At 35.1% G+C, this 18,597-nt stretch overlaps 3 protein-coding genes and 1 long non-coding RNA gene across 5 annotated transcripts in view; 3 read left to right on the forward strand and 1 right to left on the reverse strand.

The window, feature by feature from the left end:
* Window positions 1–595: 595 nt before the first annotated feature.
* Window positions 596–4,850, forward strand: LOC101746253 (26S proteasome non-ATPase regulatory subunit 1). The gene is made up of 2 exons (XM_004928106.5): window positions 596–1,370; window positions 2,201–4,850. Exons 1-2 carry the CDS (start codon window positions 851–853, stop codon window positions 4,666–4,668), a joined length of 2,988 nt encoding a protein of 995 aa, XP_004928163.3. The 5' UTR covers window positions 596–850; the 3' UTR covers window positions 4,669–4,850.
* Window positions 4,851–7,373: 2,523 nt separating this feature from the next.
* LOC101746392 (nuclear nucleic acid-binding protein C1D) lies at window positions 7,374–8,608 on the forward strand. The gene has a single exon (XM_004928107.5). It carries the CDS (start codon window positions 7,479–7,481, stop codon window positions 7,923–7,925), a length of 447 nt encoding a protein of 148 aa, XP_004928164.1. The 5' UTR covers window positions 7,374–7,478; the 3' UTR covers window positions 7,926–8,608.
* Window positions 8,609–9,842: 1,234 nt separating this feature from the next.
* Window positions 9,843–14,111, reverse strand: LOC101746527 (ADP-dependent glucokinase). 2 transcript variants are annotated; one of them, XM_038017194.2, is made up of 4 exons: window positions 13,980–14,111; window positions 13,578–13,863; window positions 12,892–13,337; window positions 9,843–12,659 (listed from the first exon to the last, which is right to left on the reverse strand). In XM_038017194.2, coding segments are annotated over exons 1-4 (1,425 nt in total). In that variant the 5' UTR covers window positions 13,981–14,111; the 3' UTR covers window positions 9,843–11,967. The 2 variants fall into 2 exon arrangements, with proteins under 2 accessions (XP_037873122.2, XP_062529560.1); XM_062673576.1 differs by lacking the exon at window positions 13,980–14,111 and having other exon boundaries at window positions 13,578–13,912.
* A 7-nt stretch (window positions 14,112–14,118) lies between these two features.
* The window catches only part of LOC119629867 (uncharacterized), a 28,104-nt gene continuing 23,625 nt past the window's right edge, over window positions 14,119–18,597 (forward strand). The window contains exons 1-2 of the long non-coding RNA XR_005245754.2: window positions 14,119–14,239; window positions 15,553–15,701. This is a non-coding gene — a long non-coding RNA (uncharacterized LOC119629867). The remainder of the gene's footprint in view (window positions 14,240–15,552; window positions 15,702–18,597) is intronic.

Below are 18,597 nucleotides of genomic sequence, written 5' to 3' on the forward strand. Positions count from 1 at the left end.
AAGCATTGTTCGAAAACACGGAGAGGGTCGAGAGGATCGTCATTCCATTGTCTCAATGGTCCTTATGAACAAGGTACGTCCATAAAGGATGATGATCCTCCACCATCAGAATAGTCGATAGATAGATATGCTTTTTTCTTTACAATGGCAATAGAAAAATATTTCTTTTTTTAATTTGTCTTTTGACAGCGATGAAGGCTGGAACACATTTGCACGCAACAAATTCATAGCTTTACCATACCCTTAACGAGAATTAAATAGTATAAAATTTCTTCCAAAATCTCAATTATGTAACGTGACAGTTGCAAATGTGCTACTTGCACAAAATATTTTTTTCAACTCATAATTAAAACGATAAACAAGACAACCAAAGAAAAAGCTTAAATTCATAAGTATAATTCAAAATTTAACATTACAATGCAATATTAGGCGATAATTTTTAAAAAAATACAACAAATACGATTGGAAAAATTAAATTTGTGTCCGTTTCCGTTAAAATGCTTTTAGTGTAACGTTTTGACTCTATTAGTAATTAATTTGATGGTCTAGATAGAAGGTCTGGGTAAAATTGTTATTAATACGTAACAGAAAATAAAGTTGCACCTTCGGTGGCTTCGTATACCGAAAATCACGGGAATTTTGTAACCACAAACAAAGAGGATCCTTTGCCCGATTAAGATCAATAAATGAAATAAAAATATCTATGATCAAAGCAAACGAAATTGTCAAATCATCCAATCTAGCTCAATGTTTTGTGATTAGTAATTATAGTACAGTGGTTTAAAAGAAAAGTTGTAATAAAAAGACAGCGAACCCATTTTAAATAAGTTAAATAAAATAACGAAGAAAAATGAACATCACGTCTGCCGCGGGGATTATTTCCCTGCTCGATGAGCCCATGTCTGAAGTTAAAGAATTCGCTCTGAAGAGGTTGGACAACATCGTCGATGAGTTTTGGCCAGAAATATCTGAATCTATCGAGAAAATAGAAATCCTGCACGAAGACAAAATTTTCTCCCAGCATCAGCTAGCCGCATTAGTAGCCAGTAAAGTGTACTATCATTTAGGAGCATTTGAAGATTCTTTGACATACGCGCTCGGGGCTGGAGATCTTTTCGACGTGAACGCGAGAAACGAATATGTCGACACTACGATCGCAAAAGCGATCGACTTTTACACTCAAAAGAGAAAGGCTCTCTTTGTGGATAGTTCTGCTGAACTAATTGATCACCGTCTTGAAGACATCGTGAATCGCATGTTCCAGAGGTGCCTTGAAGATGGACAATACAGACAAGCGCTTGGCTTAGCATTGGAGACGCGCCGTATGGATATTTTCGAGGAATCTATTATGAAATCTGATGATATACCAGGTAAGATCAATCTCAACATTTTAACGTTGTTCTTGTTGATTAGACTGTTTTGTCTTTTAATCCTGGTTGGATTAGAAAGGATTAGGAAGACCCTCAGCTAATTCGAGATATGTGTCTACATGATTAGTATTTAATTTGTGAATACTAAAAAAACTAGAATGGGAAATACTTCATAAAATGATTATCAAGAACAGTACAACAAACTGTCATCTAAAAATTATTACATTTCCAAGTCATTTTTTGTGACCAAAAAACATAGGAAACGTCAGATTAAAAAATATCTAATGCATCATTAAAAAAAATCATTTCAGTCATCAATACTTAATTGGTACAAATAGTATGGTTGGCAGATGAGCTCATTGCCTATCAGATTCAATGGAGCAACAGGAGACATTTAAAGACAATAATAAGGCCTATGCTAATCTCTACATTGAATTCTTAATTACATAAATTATACCTATTCTTAAATTATATCCTTCAAAGTAAAACACATGCTGTAGAAATTGGCAACATTGAACTTTCACCATCAGATAGACTGCATATCTGAATTTATTCTGAAGCTTACTGTAAAGTAAGCATTACTTGAAGTGAATGATAAGTGAAGTGAATAATTTTGACTGAACCCACAAAGGCTGATAAGAGTTTATATGTAATGAGTTTAACGTATAATTGTATGTGGAAGTCGGAGCCCCTAAAATTATACTATACTGTACACTTTGTAAGAGCTTCTAGATATAAAATACTATCAATATTGTGTTACTTTGTTTTATTTGTTAACATAATTAATTCATACCTTTTAAACAAACTTGTATTGTATTTGTTTGTTCCAGGAATGCTTCAGTACGCTTTCACAGTAGCAATGAGTCTCCTCCAAAATAAGGGCTTCCGCAGCACTGTACTCCGTTCCTTAGTAACTTTATATAAGGGCCTCAATGTGCCCGATTATGTAAATATGTGCCAGTGTCTTATCTTCTTGGAAGATCCACTAGCTGTAGCAGAGATCCTTGACAAGCTAACACATGGACCACAAGAGTCCGTGTTAATGGCATATCAAATAGCCTTTGATTTGTATGACTCTGCAACTCAACAGTTCTTGGGCAGAGTCTTACAGGCTCTTAGGTGTACTGCACCTATTCCTAGTGCCTTAGGTGGCAAACCACAACCTCAAGGTGGACCTTTCCCAGAATCGTCAATGGAAGTTGACCAACCAGCAACCGAAGAAACCAAAAAGCCAGAGAGAGACATTGACAGTCTAAGTGATGAAGAGAAAGAGCATCAAAAAAGAGTTGAAAAATTGATTTCCATATTAGGAGGAGATGTATCTATAGGCCTCCAACTTCAGTTCTTAATCAGATCTAACCATGCCGATATGCTCATCTTAAAGAACACCAAAGATGCTATAAGGGTATCTATCTGCCACACGGCGACAGTAATAGCCAATGCGTTTATGCATGCAGGTACAACCAGTGATCAGTTTCTTAGGGACAACTTGGAGTGGCTTGCGAGAGCTACAAATTGGGCTAAGTTAACTGTTACAGCTTCTCTAGGAGTAATACATAGGGGTCACGAGAATGAATCCTTAGCTCTCATGCAATCATATCTGCCAAAAGAGGCAGGGCCATCTTCTGGTTATTCAGAAGGAGGTGGTCTCTATGCCTTAGGTTTGATCCATGCTAACCATGGAGCAAACATTATTGATTATCTTTTAACTCAGCTTAAAGATGCACAGAATGAGATGGTAAGACATGGAGGCTGCCTGGGTCTGGGCTTAGCTGCCATGGGCACACATAGACAGGATGTTTATGAACAGCTCAAGTTTAATCTGTATCAAGATGATGCTGTCACAGGAGAAGCAGCAGGTATTGCTATGGGTATGGTCATGCTAGGTTCTAGACATGCTGCTGCCATAGAAGATATGGTTGCCTATGCACAAGAAACACAGCATGAAAAGATCTTGAGAGGCCTTGCTGTTGGCATTGCTTTTACCATGTATGGAAGATTAGAAGAGGCTGATGCTCTGGTTCAGCAACTATTGAGAGACAAAGATCCATTATTGCGACGTGCTGGTTGCTACACTATAGCAACTGCTTATTGTGGCACTGGCAACAATGATTCCATCAGGACTTTGCTTCATGTAGCAGTATCAGATGTTAATGATGATGTTCGTAGGGCAGCTGTGACAGCTTTAGGATTTTTGTTATTTAGAACCCCAGAACAATGTCCCTCAGTAGTGTCGTTGCTGGCTGAATCGTACAATCCTCATGTTCGTTACGGCGCCGCCATGGCTCTGGGTATTGCCTGCGCTGGTACTGGGAATCGTGATGCCATTGGACTCTTGGAACCAATGGTTAAATTCGATCCTGTTAACTTTGTGAGGCAAGGCGCACTAATTGCTTCAGCCATGATTCTCATACAGCAAACCGAAGCGTTATGTCCGAAAGTAACTTATTTCCGTCAACTGTACGCACAAGTTATTTCAAACAAACACGAAGATGTTATGGCGAAGTTCGGAGCAATTTTAGCTCAAGGTATTATCGACGCTGGCGGCCGTAATGTTACCGTTTCACTCCAAAATAGAACTGGGCACATGAATATGCTTGCAGTCGTTGGTATGCTGGTATTTACCCAGTACTGGTATTGGTTCCCACTTGCACACTGCTTATCGCTTGCCTTTACACCAACGTGTATTATTTCACTTAACTCCGATCTTAAAATGCCTCAATTGGAACTGAAGTCCAACTCTAAGCCCTCGCTTTACGCGTATCCAGCTCCGTTGGAAGAAAAGAAACGTGAGGAAAGAGAGAGGGTTACCACTGCTGTGCTAAGTATTGCAGCTGCTAAAGCTCGTAGAAGGGCGCACGGAACTGACGGTTCGGCGAGCAGTGTCACTTCATCTACAACTTCTAAAATGGAAGTTGATGAGGAAGAGAAAAAACCCTCTAAATCCCCTAATATCACAGTTCATAGTAAATCCGATAAAGATGCTCCTAAAGATGCTAAGAAAGACGAAAAAGAAGCAGAGGACAAGGAAGCTAAAGAAAAGAAAGAACCAGAACCGACGTTTGAAATCTTGAGTAATCCTGCCAGAGTGATGAGACAGCAATTGAAGAATTTAACTATTGTCGAGGGTTCAGGTTTCACCCCTTTAAAGGATATCACTATTGGAGGTATTGTCATGTTGAACCACACCGGTGAAGGAGAACAAGTCCTGGTTGAGCCGGTTGCCGCATTCGGCCCGAAGGCAGAGGAAGAGAAGGAGCCTGAACCCCCAGAGCCTTTTGAATATCTGGATGATTGATGTGCTATTATCTAACTGTAATTGTCATAGAAATAGGGTTAATATGTGTATCGTATTGAATAAACAATGTATTGAACAATAGTAATGATTACTAAATTGAAAATTTTACTTACACGTGATATTGTCACTAACGAAATTTATTGTTTGTATTTCAAATAAAACTAATTACAATAAAATCTCAATCGTTTTCTGAGTTTATTGAAGTGTGCTCCTTAAAAATTTATTTCATTTTAAGCCGATAGTCGATACGAGAGTCTTATTGGCAGTAAAATAGGCTATTATCAAAAGCGTGATTAGTCTTCTAAATATGTATGTAGAATAAATAAAAATTAATAATAGAGATAATTAAATGAGGAATATAATAATATCATCTAAGTGGTTGGCGGCCGCGTGAGTGATTGGTGGAGGCTCAACAATTTGCAATTTACTAGCGCATTTGCGATTGTAGAAAAAATATTGTAGAAATATAAAAAAAAATACAAAATACAAAAAAATTAAAAATGGTATTGAGTAACACGGTAGTAAACAGCCTTGGTCGAGAGTTACGGGGTCGATTCCCATTTCGGGCAAATATGTGCAAGAAGTAATGTAGGTACTGTAGGTAGGTATGTATACTAGTCCGTCTGGGACCAGAGACCCTATATGATTTTTACTCGATTATTTATTTAAAGGCAAAGGAAATATCAGATAATGTAGCATCAATCCTATTTAATTTAGAAGGCGTCGTCGCCGCGGCGCCAGGGATGGCTGAGCGGCAGTTCTGTCATCATTCGTATTCGATGGAACAGAGTTTATTGCAATGAAAGCTTAGAAAACCTTTGGGATAATAATTAGTGAAACTTTGCTAATTAGCCTTCTGCGGCATTTGTGGAGTTCACTTTTTCTGTGAACTTTTCGAGGTGTATCTAAAATTGAGCCTATACTCAGAGAAGTAGTAGGAGATATGAATTCCTTGTTATTTTCTAAATAAAACATTGAACCTGTACGACATACTTCAGTATCACCGCCATTATCTGGTATATCTTTGTTGACTGACGATTGATGTCCATTCTCCGCATCGTATTGGATTACGAGGAAAACTAAAATATGAAAGTTACAAATAAAACATGCAAATAAAACAACTCGTCTTGTTCAATAGCCACCCGTAATTTATACCCGATACTTAAATTACCTACAAAAATCGAAATCAACCTTCTTCTTAAAATAAAAAAAAGTGTCATAAAAAACTAGGCAGTCATGAAAACTGCCGACAGAAGTGAAATTTTTAAGTTTTAACAATGTGACGTGTTGGGCCAGAGCGACACTTCTGTCATTAGCATGCAGTATGTCGCGAAGCCATAAGTTGTCCCATGTAATTGATATAATAATATCATATTTACGAACTTTAAAAATAACGTCGTATGGACGACCTCTTTTCCTTCTGGAATTCGATTAAGAACTATATTATTATTATAATTAATAAAACTATCGTATGAATAGTTATTCAAAACTAAATACAAAAAAAAAAGTGCATAAACTTATTAATTAAAACTTTAAACACAATAAAAAAAATCGACTCCATTGAATAAGAACAAGATTTCTTTTATTGCCCTTGTAGACAGACGAGCATACGGCCCACCTGATGGTGAGTGGTTACTGTCACCCATGGACTTCAGCAATGCCAGGGGCAGAGGCAAGTCGCTGCTTACTGCTTAATACTCTCCACTCGTTTGAAGAAGGACATGTCATAGCGCTCGGGAAATACCGTGGAGGGGAGCTCATTCCATAGCCGAATGGTACGTGGCAAAAAAGACCTCTGGAAACGCACTGTGGATGACCGCAGTGGCTCCAGGTATTATGGATGAACTCTACTCCGGGCGGTGCGATGGTAAAAACGAGACGTTGGTATCATCTCGAACAATTCCTCAGAGCACTCCCCATGGAACATGCAGTACAAAATACAGAGGGAACCGAAGTCCCTCCGCAGACCCAGAGGTTCCAAACACTTCCTTTAGATCGTTCGGATTATGCGACTAAAATAAAAGGCATTGTAATAGTAGTTCTTACACTGAAAAAGTGGCTATTGAGATTTGACGTATTATACTTGAACCGTTGAGTGAAGTTCTTAGAAAAATTAAATCAAAATCACCTAATACTTCCTATATTTAGTCATAAAAACAACAAAAACAAATTAACAAACTCTTTTACTTACCGAATATACGATATCCCGTCCTTTTTTAACGTTCTTAACGTAATATTTTTACAATTTCTCAACGAATACTTCGGCAATTTTGACGAGCGCACACAGGCCGTTCTCCAATTACAGCACAAGAGCGCATTATGCGGCATAATGCTCAACTAACCTTCAGCATAATTGGAAAACTACCATTAAGTAATGGTTAATTACAGAGCATAATGCGACTCAGTGAAGCACAATGCCGAATTATGCTGAAGCTTAGTTGAGCATTATGCCGCATAATGCGCTCTTGTGCTGTAATTGGAAAACGGCCAGAGACGCGTGCGACGCGAGACTATTTGAAATGACTCATTTTATGTGGACGTTTTTGAGACGCTGAGTTTGTATCTTGGGTTTTTTAATACATCAATGTCTTCAATACAATTCACTCCTATTTATCATTTTTCATAATTTAAAAATAAAATAAATTAAAATAAGACATGACTTAAAAGTTTTAGTTACCAGGTCATAAAATCCCTTAAAAAAATCCTGGCCACACGCAAGTGACGTATGTTCATGCCGTTCTATATTAATTTTTATGTTAGGTTAATTATTATTAAAGAAAAGAAAAAACAGTTTATAATTAAAACGTAAAATGTGCCAAGAACTTAATTGGGACTTTAAATACGGCGAACTCGCCAAAGACAAAGATTTCGTGAACAATGTTGAAAATTTGAAAGAGAATTTAATAGAAGTACAACAAGTACTCGATAAACTCCTTCCGTTGAAGAAAAATTACGACAAAATGTCACTACCAGCTCAGATTGAACTAGATTTGTTTTTTGTATACACTTTAAATTCACTACATTGGATACATTTACGAACAAAAGGCATCGATCCCACAAAACATCCCATCAAAGATGAACTGCTCAGAATAAAAGCTACAATGTTAAAGTGGCAGGAAGTGAAGGATCGCCAGAAAAGACCCACCGTTAACGTTGAAGTGGCGAAACGTTTAGTACGGAATGGTCTGTACGACCATCAGAGGGCTCCCGTGAAACAACTAAACAAACGAATAAAATTTTCAGATAACGAAGAGTAATTCGTTGAAAGAATTAATTATCTGTAATTTTTAACTATTTTGGTATTTTTAAGGAAAATTGTTGAATTTTATATGTTACACCTACATGATTGATTGGTGACTAAGGGCTCTTTTTAAAATTCTCAGTCAGGGTCAGTTAAGATTTACGAAATTAGTAGTTTTGAATCAGTTGTGGTGTCTTAATGAAGATCATGTGATGTTTCTTATTGTTATTCATATTTTCATTGCCTAGATAACTGGAAGAGCTCATGACTCAGTATGGATTTAAATGGTTACTAGAGCTCAAAGCATCCACCTTGCCACATGAGTTCTAAGTCTGTTTTATAGTATAATGTCAAATATCCACAATTGTGTGATACTATTATAGGTACTGTATTAATAAAATAGCGAAAGAGACGATTTCACCTATTCAATAATTTATAGTGGCTGGTTGGTTATGAAAGAAGAGATACACATACATATATCTCTTTTTTCCAAAATTCTTAAAATGCAATGAATTCAATAGGTACCAATGAAGTCTAATACTAAAGGATAAGACGCCTTGTGCATTCAAATTGAGTAGTGTGACTGTGCTGGTATTTGAATCCTAACAATTTTTGTAATGAAATACATACTGAACAAATGTTGATGAGTGATTTGCACTTCCATGGTGAAGGAATAACTTAGTCTAATACAAATCGAAACTATAATTTGTACAATTACTGGTGGTAAGGCATCTTGCAAGCCTCTATGGGTAGCTATTGCCTCTCAGCTGATTTCTCCCATGTAGGGTAGGGCAGCCATTGTTCTGTAAAACCTGAGACTTAGAACTTTTGACTTTGTCAAGGTAGGTAACAGCATTCATGCTTTTGGTGTTTATGGGCTCCAGTGACCACTTAACATCAGTGAGCTCGACCACCCATCTTAGTGATAAAAAAATTACATAAATCACTAGTTAATATAGAGAATCCTAGTTTGAGGTCAAAAAGAGTGAAAAAAAATTCCACTGCTCTTTAAATATATTTTTTAACTTATCTCATGAGACTAATAAGTTTCATGTATGAGGACAGTGAGTGAAGACATTGATCTGTAAAGGCGTCGAAATAATGAAAATTTAAACCATTGCATGAATTCTACTGAGCTGTCTGTTTAACTAGAAATTGAAAAATCAAACTCCAAAGAATTTCATATATTTTTTTCTACATTTAGATGTATTTTACTAAACTTATTAAGATAGTTTGTCAAAGTTAATCTTTTTTGTTGTATTAATGATTATTATTGTCATTATTTTATATTTATTTAATTATTATTAAACAAATAAAGGCATCTGACATTTCGAAGAAGGCTTACAAGGGCATTTGTATTAACAGTGTTCGAGTAACCACTTTATATCAGTTAGACCATAAGGCCAGTTTGCCTATCTATACTATTAAAAAAGTAAGCTTTCAAACTTAATAATTTTGTAATATTAATAGGTATAATTGCATCTACACTGTAGATATCAATGTAATTGACCTGTAAGTCGAAAATTGCAGTTGAAGTTGAAAAAGCAGTTGAGTATTTGCTGTATTAGAAAACTATTAGACAATTGATAAATGGTTAACAGTTGATACACTGACTGCTGATTAAACTATTTTATGATTCACCACCTATTTAACTAGTACAAACAAACCTGTAATTGTTATAATTTTAGTATTGTACAAAGCTTACTAGCATATTTGTTTCGTTTTAACCTACTCATTAACCACTTTTAGTGAATATGCATTTTTTGTAATTTATTTAAATAAAATGTTATTTAATCAGATCAGATGTCATTGTATGAAACAACTTTGAAACTCTGTATCATGACAAGTATTTAAATATTAGTAGTTAAATGTTAACAGCTGTATTGCATCATTTTAATCCTTCATATTTAGTTAATAAAATAAAAAACACATACTAAACGAATGTTTCTTTATTAAAAGACAATTAACATATTATACATATATGTATATATTATATTTAATTGACAAATCCATCAATGAAAGAAATGTAGAATTACAGTTCCATTTTTTTTAAACAAATCAAATTTGTACTTCGAAAATATATAAATTAAAATAAATATAATTTTTTGTTTTAAAAAAATTTTAAAATATTTGATGGCACAAAGTAGTGGCATATAAGTAAGACGACAACTTTAATATGAAACATAAGTAATGATATACAAGTTGCAATGAGCTCCTAAAATAAAAAATAGGAACATAATGGTCTATTTCAGAAGAGATCTAAGTTATGCGTTTTTAAAATTTTCAGTGTATTCATAAGTGTGGTAATAATTTGTTTATTAATTACTAGCAGAGTCAATATACTTTATATGTTCCTAGTGAAGCCGAGGGTTTCAGGTGACTAGTTTCATAGCTTGTTTTATATGTATTACTAGCGACCCGCCCTCGCTTCGCTTCGGAAACATTAAAACACACATGAAACCAAAAAAACAAAATATTTTTTTTTTTTTAAAAAGTTGCCTATGTTCATCAGGGACAATGTCGGCTTCTAATGGAAAAAGAATTTTTCAAATCGGTCCAGTAGTTTGGGAGCCTATTCGAAACAAACAAACAAACAAATCTTTCCTCTTTATAATATTAGTATAGATTAATGGATTGTGTCAAATCTGCGAGATACAAAGTTGAGGGTAGGTACTAAAGTGCTACATTTCATGATGTGTAATAAAACGAAAAACTACCCTTTATTTGATTTACACAGCTATCTTAGACATTTTCAATTCAAAATGAAAACGCATCTTTCATTTTTATCTCATAATTAATATCTTTCATTATTTTTTTCATTCATTTAAATTTTTTTTTTATCAGTAAGGGCTCTTAACCAACATAACACAAGGCCTGTTAAATTTTTTGTGTATAAAAAAAATTCGCTTGTATTTATTAATGAAAAGCTGTATTACATCAGAGCTTGATTAATTTTGGGAATAAAATATAATAAAAAGTCTACAAAAGAAAGTCCATATTATTAAGAGCCAGGCATAATAGGTGTTCTGCAATGGCAAGCAGGACTGAATATAACTTTGAAAATTGTTATATTTTTATAAAAAAAATAGATTCAATTTGTATTTTAGCATAGAATGTGTCTGTGGAATGTTTCGTTATTTAGATCACTGTTGTTATTATGTTATTATTATTAAGATACAATAAATTGCATGATAATGTATCATTTAAATATATCTAAATTTTGATGATGCTGTATTCACATAGGTAACATATGCAAAGAAATATCCCTAATGAGTAACTGAAAGTAGCATAATACATATGTAATTATCCCAATTATATTTTTTTTAGATACAGGACCAATGATATAAGGCACTTAAGATGATTTAAATAAATTTCTTAGAATGAGACAAATTCTATTACAACTAACAGTGGTTACTTGAATACAATGAATAATTTAATTTGGGTACTATTTCATTATAATCAAACTAATTTTAGTAAAGGTTTACTACATATAATATTGTAAAATCAGACTTGATTTTTTTGAATGCATCGATGAATCAATATCATAAAGATATATTCAAAATAGATTTTGTATATTATTATAGTTTGTAAGAATGTATTATTTATTTACCGTAAAGAAAGATATGAAACTAAAAAGAAGAGATGAAATGACGATATGAAAAAAAAAATTTTTTTTTGCCCTCTTTATATCTGAGTGCAAAAAACCTGGTACCTGATCTACTACTACTTAAATATCTATTTTATGTTTCTATACATCATAAGCATTTTTATTGCTATAAATATTAATTTTGTACTTAAATAACAGTAATCATTCCTAAAAAAAGATCCATTTCTCAATTCAATAGGGATGTTTCCTAAGTGCAACTTGTAAATGATTTTGTTCATACAGCACTTGTCACTAAAGTTTGTTTTCTGGAAAACAGCAACATACTTCATTATTAAACAACTACCCTGTCCCTATATTTAATAGTTTTTAGTGTATTATTATAGATTTTAGACAAGATATCTTTTTGATCATAATTTAATATTGAGTCAACATCCCTATTCATTTTCATCATTCATTTTTCCACTTGTAACACTAAACCGGCAGCAGAGATGTTATCTCCAGCACCTGCTGTCAATTGAGCCTCTGTGCAGATAAGAACTGGAGCAATACATATCTCAACACTATCACCATTCAGTATCTCTTCCCAACAAGCTACTGGTTTTGTAGGCTCAAAGAAGACCCTGCTGGTATTATCATTGTCGGTGGTGGTTGAGAAACTGTCATCGAGTAATAATTTCACTTTCTCAAGGGCTATATTCTGACTGTTGCATACATATCGGTGAGCTGTCAAAGACGCTTTGGCCGCAGCTGCTTTAGTTCTCTGCCAACTTGAATCTTTTACTGTTAATATCGCTTGGTAAGCCAAAGTGTGGACATGAATACGTGTCAGTTTTCTATTACTAGTGTATTTTCTGTTCTGTTGTCTAATAAGATTGAAAGTCTTTCTCATTTGATCAAGGGCTGTTGCTATTCTTGGATTTGAATCTGCAACAACACTGACTTCTCCAAATTCCAGAACACTGTAAAGATTTGTGAGCTCTTGTTCATTCATGCCCACAGAATCTACGTACGGTAGGACTTTTGTAGTTAAATGTTTGAGCAATTCTAAATCAACATAACTGGCCATTTCAAAATGTGCTAGTGTTTTCAAAGGTTGTGAAAGTATTTGTTCTTTGACTAGATCTAATCTTTCAGCTCTGAGATCTGGAACAAAAAAATACTTGGATTTAATATAAAACAGCACTGTGTGGGAGCTATCATAGAATAAAATCACAAATCTCACAAAAACCTTAATGGCCCAAAAATAATCTACAAGAAAAGCTCCCTAAATAAAGTTCTGAATAATTCTTGAACTGTTGGTCTACTGAAAAAAAACCCACTCAATGAAAGATCTTAAGATCTTATTTTAACTTTGGTATTAAAACCATATTCTTACCTTTCCCATTGTCACTCTTGAATGGATAATTATCCATCATCTGTAACCCACTTATGACTAGTAAATCTGGTTTGAATCCAGGTAAATGTTCTCCAAACTTCTCTAAGGAACTCAGTAAAGGATTGTTCTCATCATTATGTACTATGTATCTATTTGCTCTCGGTGCTTTATAGGTGCCAAATTTAGCATCAGCCTTGTACTCCAATATCATATGAATATCATCTTTCATATCTTCATTTTCATCACCACCAACAATTTGGATTTCTTCTGGAATGTACTTCTTGAGGTTATTACTCATTTTAGCAGCAAAGAGTACTTTCCAGCCTTCCATATAGAATCTCTTTGCCATGAGAGGTGCATTACCACCAATGTTCCATTTTGTTCCTGGAATGTTTAAAGCTCTCTTGATGTAGTCATCATAAAGCTTGGAATTTGACATGAACCTCCTGAAAATAAGTAAAGGTTTTTGGTATTCATTTTAGAGTGCTAGTAACTTGTTTTTATATAATTATAGGAATTTTTTGTTAATGTTAAAATAATTACTGAAATAGATGTCTATACATTTATTTAAGAATTAAAATTTTATAGTAGTGTAAAAATTTTAAATATTTTTTACAAATATAATTTATGTAAACAATCAGCATGTTTAAATAGGAACATATGGCAGAATTATTTCCAACACTTACTCGGCTGCAGCGCCATGCTTGAAGAAATATGTAAAACTTTTGAGAAACTCCTCTTTAGTTGTGATTTCGTCGAAATGCTCTGGTACTCCAATTAATTCACGATGGTCTAACAATAACGTTGCATTCACAAAGAGGTCATGGCATGCACCGTAGCCCAGAGCAACGCGCGGTTGCATATTCCCTGTTTTGACTCTATTCTCATTTTCCAAGGACAATAGATGTTCCTTCACAGGTGACAATCTAACGTCTCCTATGTCAGTTTTTCGATAGTAAATAGCGTAAAACACTAAAATAAATGACAAAATTGTACCTAATTTCACTGGGAAACCGGCCATGGTAAATGCGAGAATGTAAATAACGTTCACTAAAAATGTGGAATGTATGAATTATTAGTATTCTTACTTGACCCCAGGGCACACGTCAACTCATTGTTTACAATAATTTGTGAGTTGATATGAGATAAAAATGCCGAATTTTCAACAAACTGACACAAGTTGGTAGGTAAATAATGTTCGTGTACGTGACGTTGGATTGGAATGTAGTTTTTTTGTCCATATGGGGAGGCAAAGGGGAAATAAGCCATACAAGTTCATAATTATAATTAAAGAAGAGCAATTAAGCATAAGGTTTTAAGTGCAAAATTAGACATCTATATTAAAAAGGTAAATAAAAACCTCTTTCATCAATTATTTCAAATAATTTGGATACTATAGTGTTGGACGGTTACATTTGAGGGGATTGGATTCTTTAGGTGATGAGGGGCTATTTAAAAAACACACTGCTTCATTATAATTATATTGCAGATAGTTTGAACACTGTTACACCATTATAAAATTATTATCTTTATATTTTTACAAAACTCTTACATGTTTCTTTGACCGTGTCTAGATGAGAAGTTCTGACTTTTTCTTACGAGAAGACAATCATTTGTTTTTTTAAACATTTAAAATAATTCTAATATTTGAAATCTGTAATCATGTGTCAAGTGTTGGTTGCCATTACCATATATGCCATATATGGCCATACCATGCCATATATTCAAACTCCAACAAATAGTTTATTATATTCTTCTCATAGAGTTTAATCGATTACGAACCTTTTAAAATATTCCAAAAACCTTTCATAGCTTAAAATAGAAACTCGAGAAGAGCTCTTAACTAAATTTGTACGAACCGTTCGTTTCGGTATTGAATACCGGGAACCTGCTTTCTCCTCCGACAAATCCCAGACGAAGCGCTGCAAGGCATCCACTCTTTGTCTTTTTTATTGCTTAGGTGGGTAGACGAGCTCACGGCCCACCTGGGATTAAGTGGTTACCGGAGCCCATAGACATCTTCTAGACCTTTAGATATGAGTTCTAAGGTCTTAGTTTATACAGTACAACGGCTGCCCCACGCTTCAAACGGAAACGCATTTCTGCTTCACGGCAGAAATAGGAAGGGTACGCACCTACCCGTGCGTACTCACAAGACGTCTTATTACCAGTAAAATTGTTTACATTTAGTACAAACACTAATTTTAAAGCCCGGTCGAATTTTCTGTGGGATGGCCGTGGCATATGAGGAATGTAGATCTTCACGACGACCCTAAATGAGAATCAATACGTAAGTATCTGAAAATAGTGTCGGAAGGCTTATTGTGGCCGCCAGAGGAAGAGTTCGACATGTTACTTAGCCCATAGACAGAACCAACTGACTTTCCCGCCAGAACTTCTCTCTCAGTGGGTCGCGATTCCGATCCGGTGTTAAGATTCAGGGAAGTACTGCAATTCCTAGGGTAGATGTTAGCAAATTATCTCAGGCTCAGACCCGTGAACTTACTTGTTAGGTGAAGCCGGAATAGCCCTTCGAAGCTATTGGCGATTATGTAGAAAAAACAACATATTTTTTTAATAAAACCGAAAAGTAACGTAAGGTACCATAGATAATAAATACATTAAATACATAAGACACAACAAATAATGATAATGTTGTAGGTTGAATAAAATCCCCAGATATTAATTTGAGGATGAGTTACACACGAAGATAGCGTGCAAATGTTTTTCGAAAGTTATGCATACCATATTTGGTGGGACCAGTATTGGTACCATTATCGGTGGGATAATTCTTGGACACATGGCACGAGGTAAGAATTCATTTTATCCGTTTCAGAAAATGTTGATAAGATTTAATGTATGCGTACACTAAATAAATATTAAGTATATATTTCGCCCTTATTGTGTACTAAATGTACTACATATATGTAAATAAAGGATAGGTAAATATTTAAATGCAATTTATAAATCTTATAGAGCCTGTGTCTATAGGCTAAAGGTTTTGTATCGTGCATTATTTAATTAGAGTTATATTCCATAGCTTCATGTGTTTTTACAGTTTCTTCTTTTATAGTAACTAACAGGTGCAAATGTTTACGCAAGCTGAAATTGCATTTTTCTTATGCACCATAATTTGTCCCGATTAAAAAAATATTATATTCTTATGACTAACCTTTGTATAATTTGTTACAATATATAGATCTTAGATAATATACACATTCAATAAGTAAGCTCTACATATCATATCCTTTTTTCCCTTCCTATGCTGATAGCCTTGAGTGGCTATATCAGCGTTACCCTAGCGTGTAGGTAAGCTCTCGGGGCTCAAGCCGGAGGTGTTGCTAATGACCTTAGCAAGAGCAGTGCTTCGCAGAATCTACCACCGGATCGGAAACGTGACCCACCGAGAAGATCCGGTGAGAAACTCAGTGGGTTGTGTCTGTGGGTTAATTTACTCGCCGACCCTTCGTCGCGAACGAAGGGTTCAGCAAGGACGGTGACCGGTCTCATTTTTGTATACTATACCCGATCCCGCAGACCGAACGGTAAATAGTCGCCTTCGCCCTAAGCACGTCATTTCGGATCCTCCCGATCCACTGTCGGTGCTTTTAGGTACCTCAAGCACCAGTCACCGCCTCGTCGAGCTCGTCGCTTGCGACAAAGGGTTCAGTGAACTGAGCCCACTGAGTTTCTCGCCGGATTTTCTCAGTGGGTCGCGTTCTCGATCCGGTGGGAGATTCTGCGAAGCACTGCTCTTACTAGGGCTAGCGTTAGCAACTTCCTCAGGTTAGAGCCCCGTGAGATCACCTACTCGTTCGGTGAATCTAGCATGATCCGTCGGGGTCACTAGAATAGATAGAAAAAACAAACTTTGTATTATTAATACAAAGTTTGTTTTTTAGCGTTTTGGTGGCTTGATGAAATGATTAAATTCGTTTTGTACGTGTAATTTAGATGCTCTTTTATTTTTAACTATTTATATATCGATTTATGAAGAAAAAAACTGTACTACGAGTATTATAAAATAAATCATAACAAGGTAAATATTTTTGAGAGTTAACACAATGGATCTTCCACCGAGCAAGTGAAATTGTTCGATACACCGACAATCCGATTGTTATTGTTCGTAACTTGTATAAAATCGAGCTTGAAAATGTCTTTAGCGAGATTTAAGCTTAAGTCAAACATCTTGTGATTTGTGATAACTTCCCTGCCAAATATTTTATTCTGCAATTCCTTTATGTACCTAAACGAGAGATTTTTAAGCCATAAAAAAGAATCGAACGTTATTATTTTTTTTGTTTCTGGTTGCGCTTATTTCGTAAATCTGTGAATACCAATCCAGTGTTCGTCTTATAATTAATACGCGTATTAACTACTATAGTTCATAATATAGAAGTGTCTTTAACGTGGCCTCAACCTTTTTTGTAGTAGATACTATAAACGACAATGACTAGATTTATAATTAAAAAGAACCGTGTCTGGCAGTCGTTTTTAAAGATATTTAAGCAAAAAAGAGATTTAAACAGGGTCCTTATTTGGTGTAATCACGTATTGTTGTTGCCACCAAAATAATGTGGAGATGAAATCTTTTCGTTGTGTAACTGTCTGGCGCCATACCTGGATAATGTCAATCATAAACTTTGGACTTTATTAAATATTATTTTGTTCTGTATTTTTATATACATATTCACATGTAGTAGTGTTGGCACAGTGATCGAAATTCGACATTCATCAGTGATACCTGATAATTATATTCATGGTATGTATGTAGCAGGTAGGTTTTATTGGTGGTAGGACCTCTTGTGAGTCCGCACGGGTAGGTACAACCACCCCGCCTATTTCTGCCGTGAAGCAGTAATGCGTTTCGGTTTGAAAGGTGGGGCAGCCGTTCTAACTATATTGAGACCTTAGAACTTATATCTTAAGATCACTTAACACCAGTTCGTTATAGCCGTTTTTTTACTAAAGTTTATAGGCGGAGAAAAACTGTTTCAATTTCTTTTTTAGTTTATAGCGCAAGATGTGGTATCCATAGCTACTAAACAAAAAAAAATTGTTAAACTGAGAAATAAACTTACTTAGCTGTTTCTCTTTTAAACTACATTTATAAGTTCAGGGAACCAGGTTGTTTTCGGAACGGAATTCGAATCGATTTGCTCCCAGCACCGTTCCGGCAATTAATCTACTCATATACGCCCGAATAGGAAGAACCAAAAACATTTTAGATTTATACTGGTAAATGTATTAAGTCCACAGTCACAGTATACGCAGCGGAGTAGCGAATCGCATCAGGTCGCGTGATTCATACCGCAGAGGTCACGATTACCAGTTCGTGAACGACCACTGTAATATATAAATATGGCGAGCTACTGACCTGTTATATAAAAAATATTTTTTTTAAGCGATGTTTTTTCCATTTTTTTATCTCTTACATTTTTTTTTATTGCTTAGATGGATGGACGAGCTCACAGCCCACCTGGTGTTAAGTGGTTACTGGAGCCCATAGACATCCACAACGTAAATGCGCCACCCACCTTGTGATACAAGTTCTAAGGTCTCAAGTATAGTTATAACGGCTGCCCCACCCTTCAAAACCGAAACGCATTACTGCTTCACGGCAGAAATAGGCAGGGTGGTGGTACCACATACAATAAATATATTAAATTTAAAAACTAACAAAAAAATCTGAAAATGGTTGCTAAC

Source organism: Bombyx mori, chromosome 18 (genome assembly GCF_030269925.1).
Source record: "Bombyx mori chromosome 18, ASM3026992v2".
Taxonomy (NCBI): domain Eukaryota; kingdom Metazoa; phylum Arthropoda; class Insecta; order Lepidoptera; family Bombycidae; genus Bombyx; species Bombyx mori.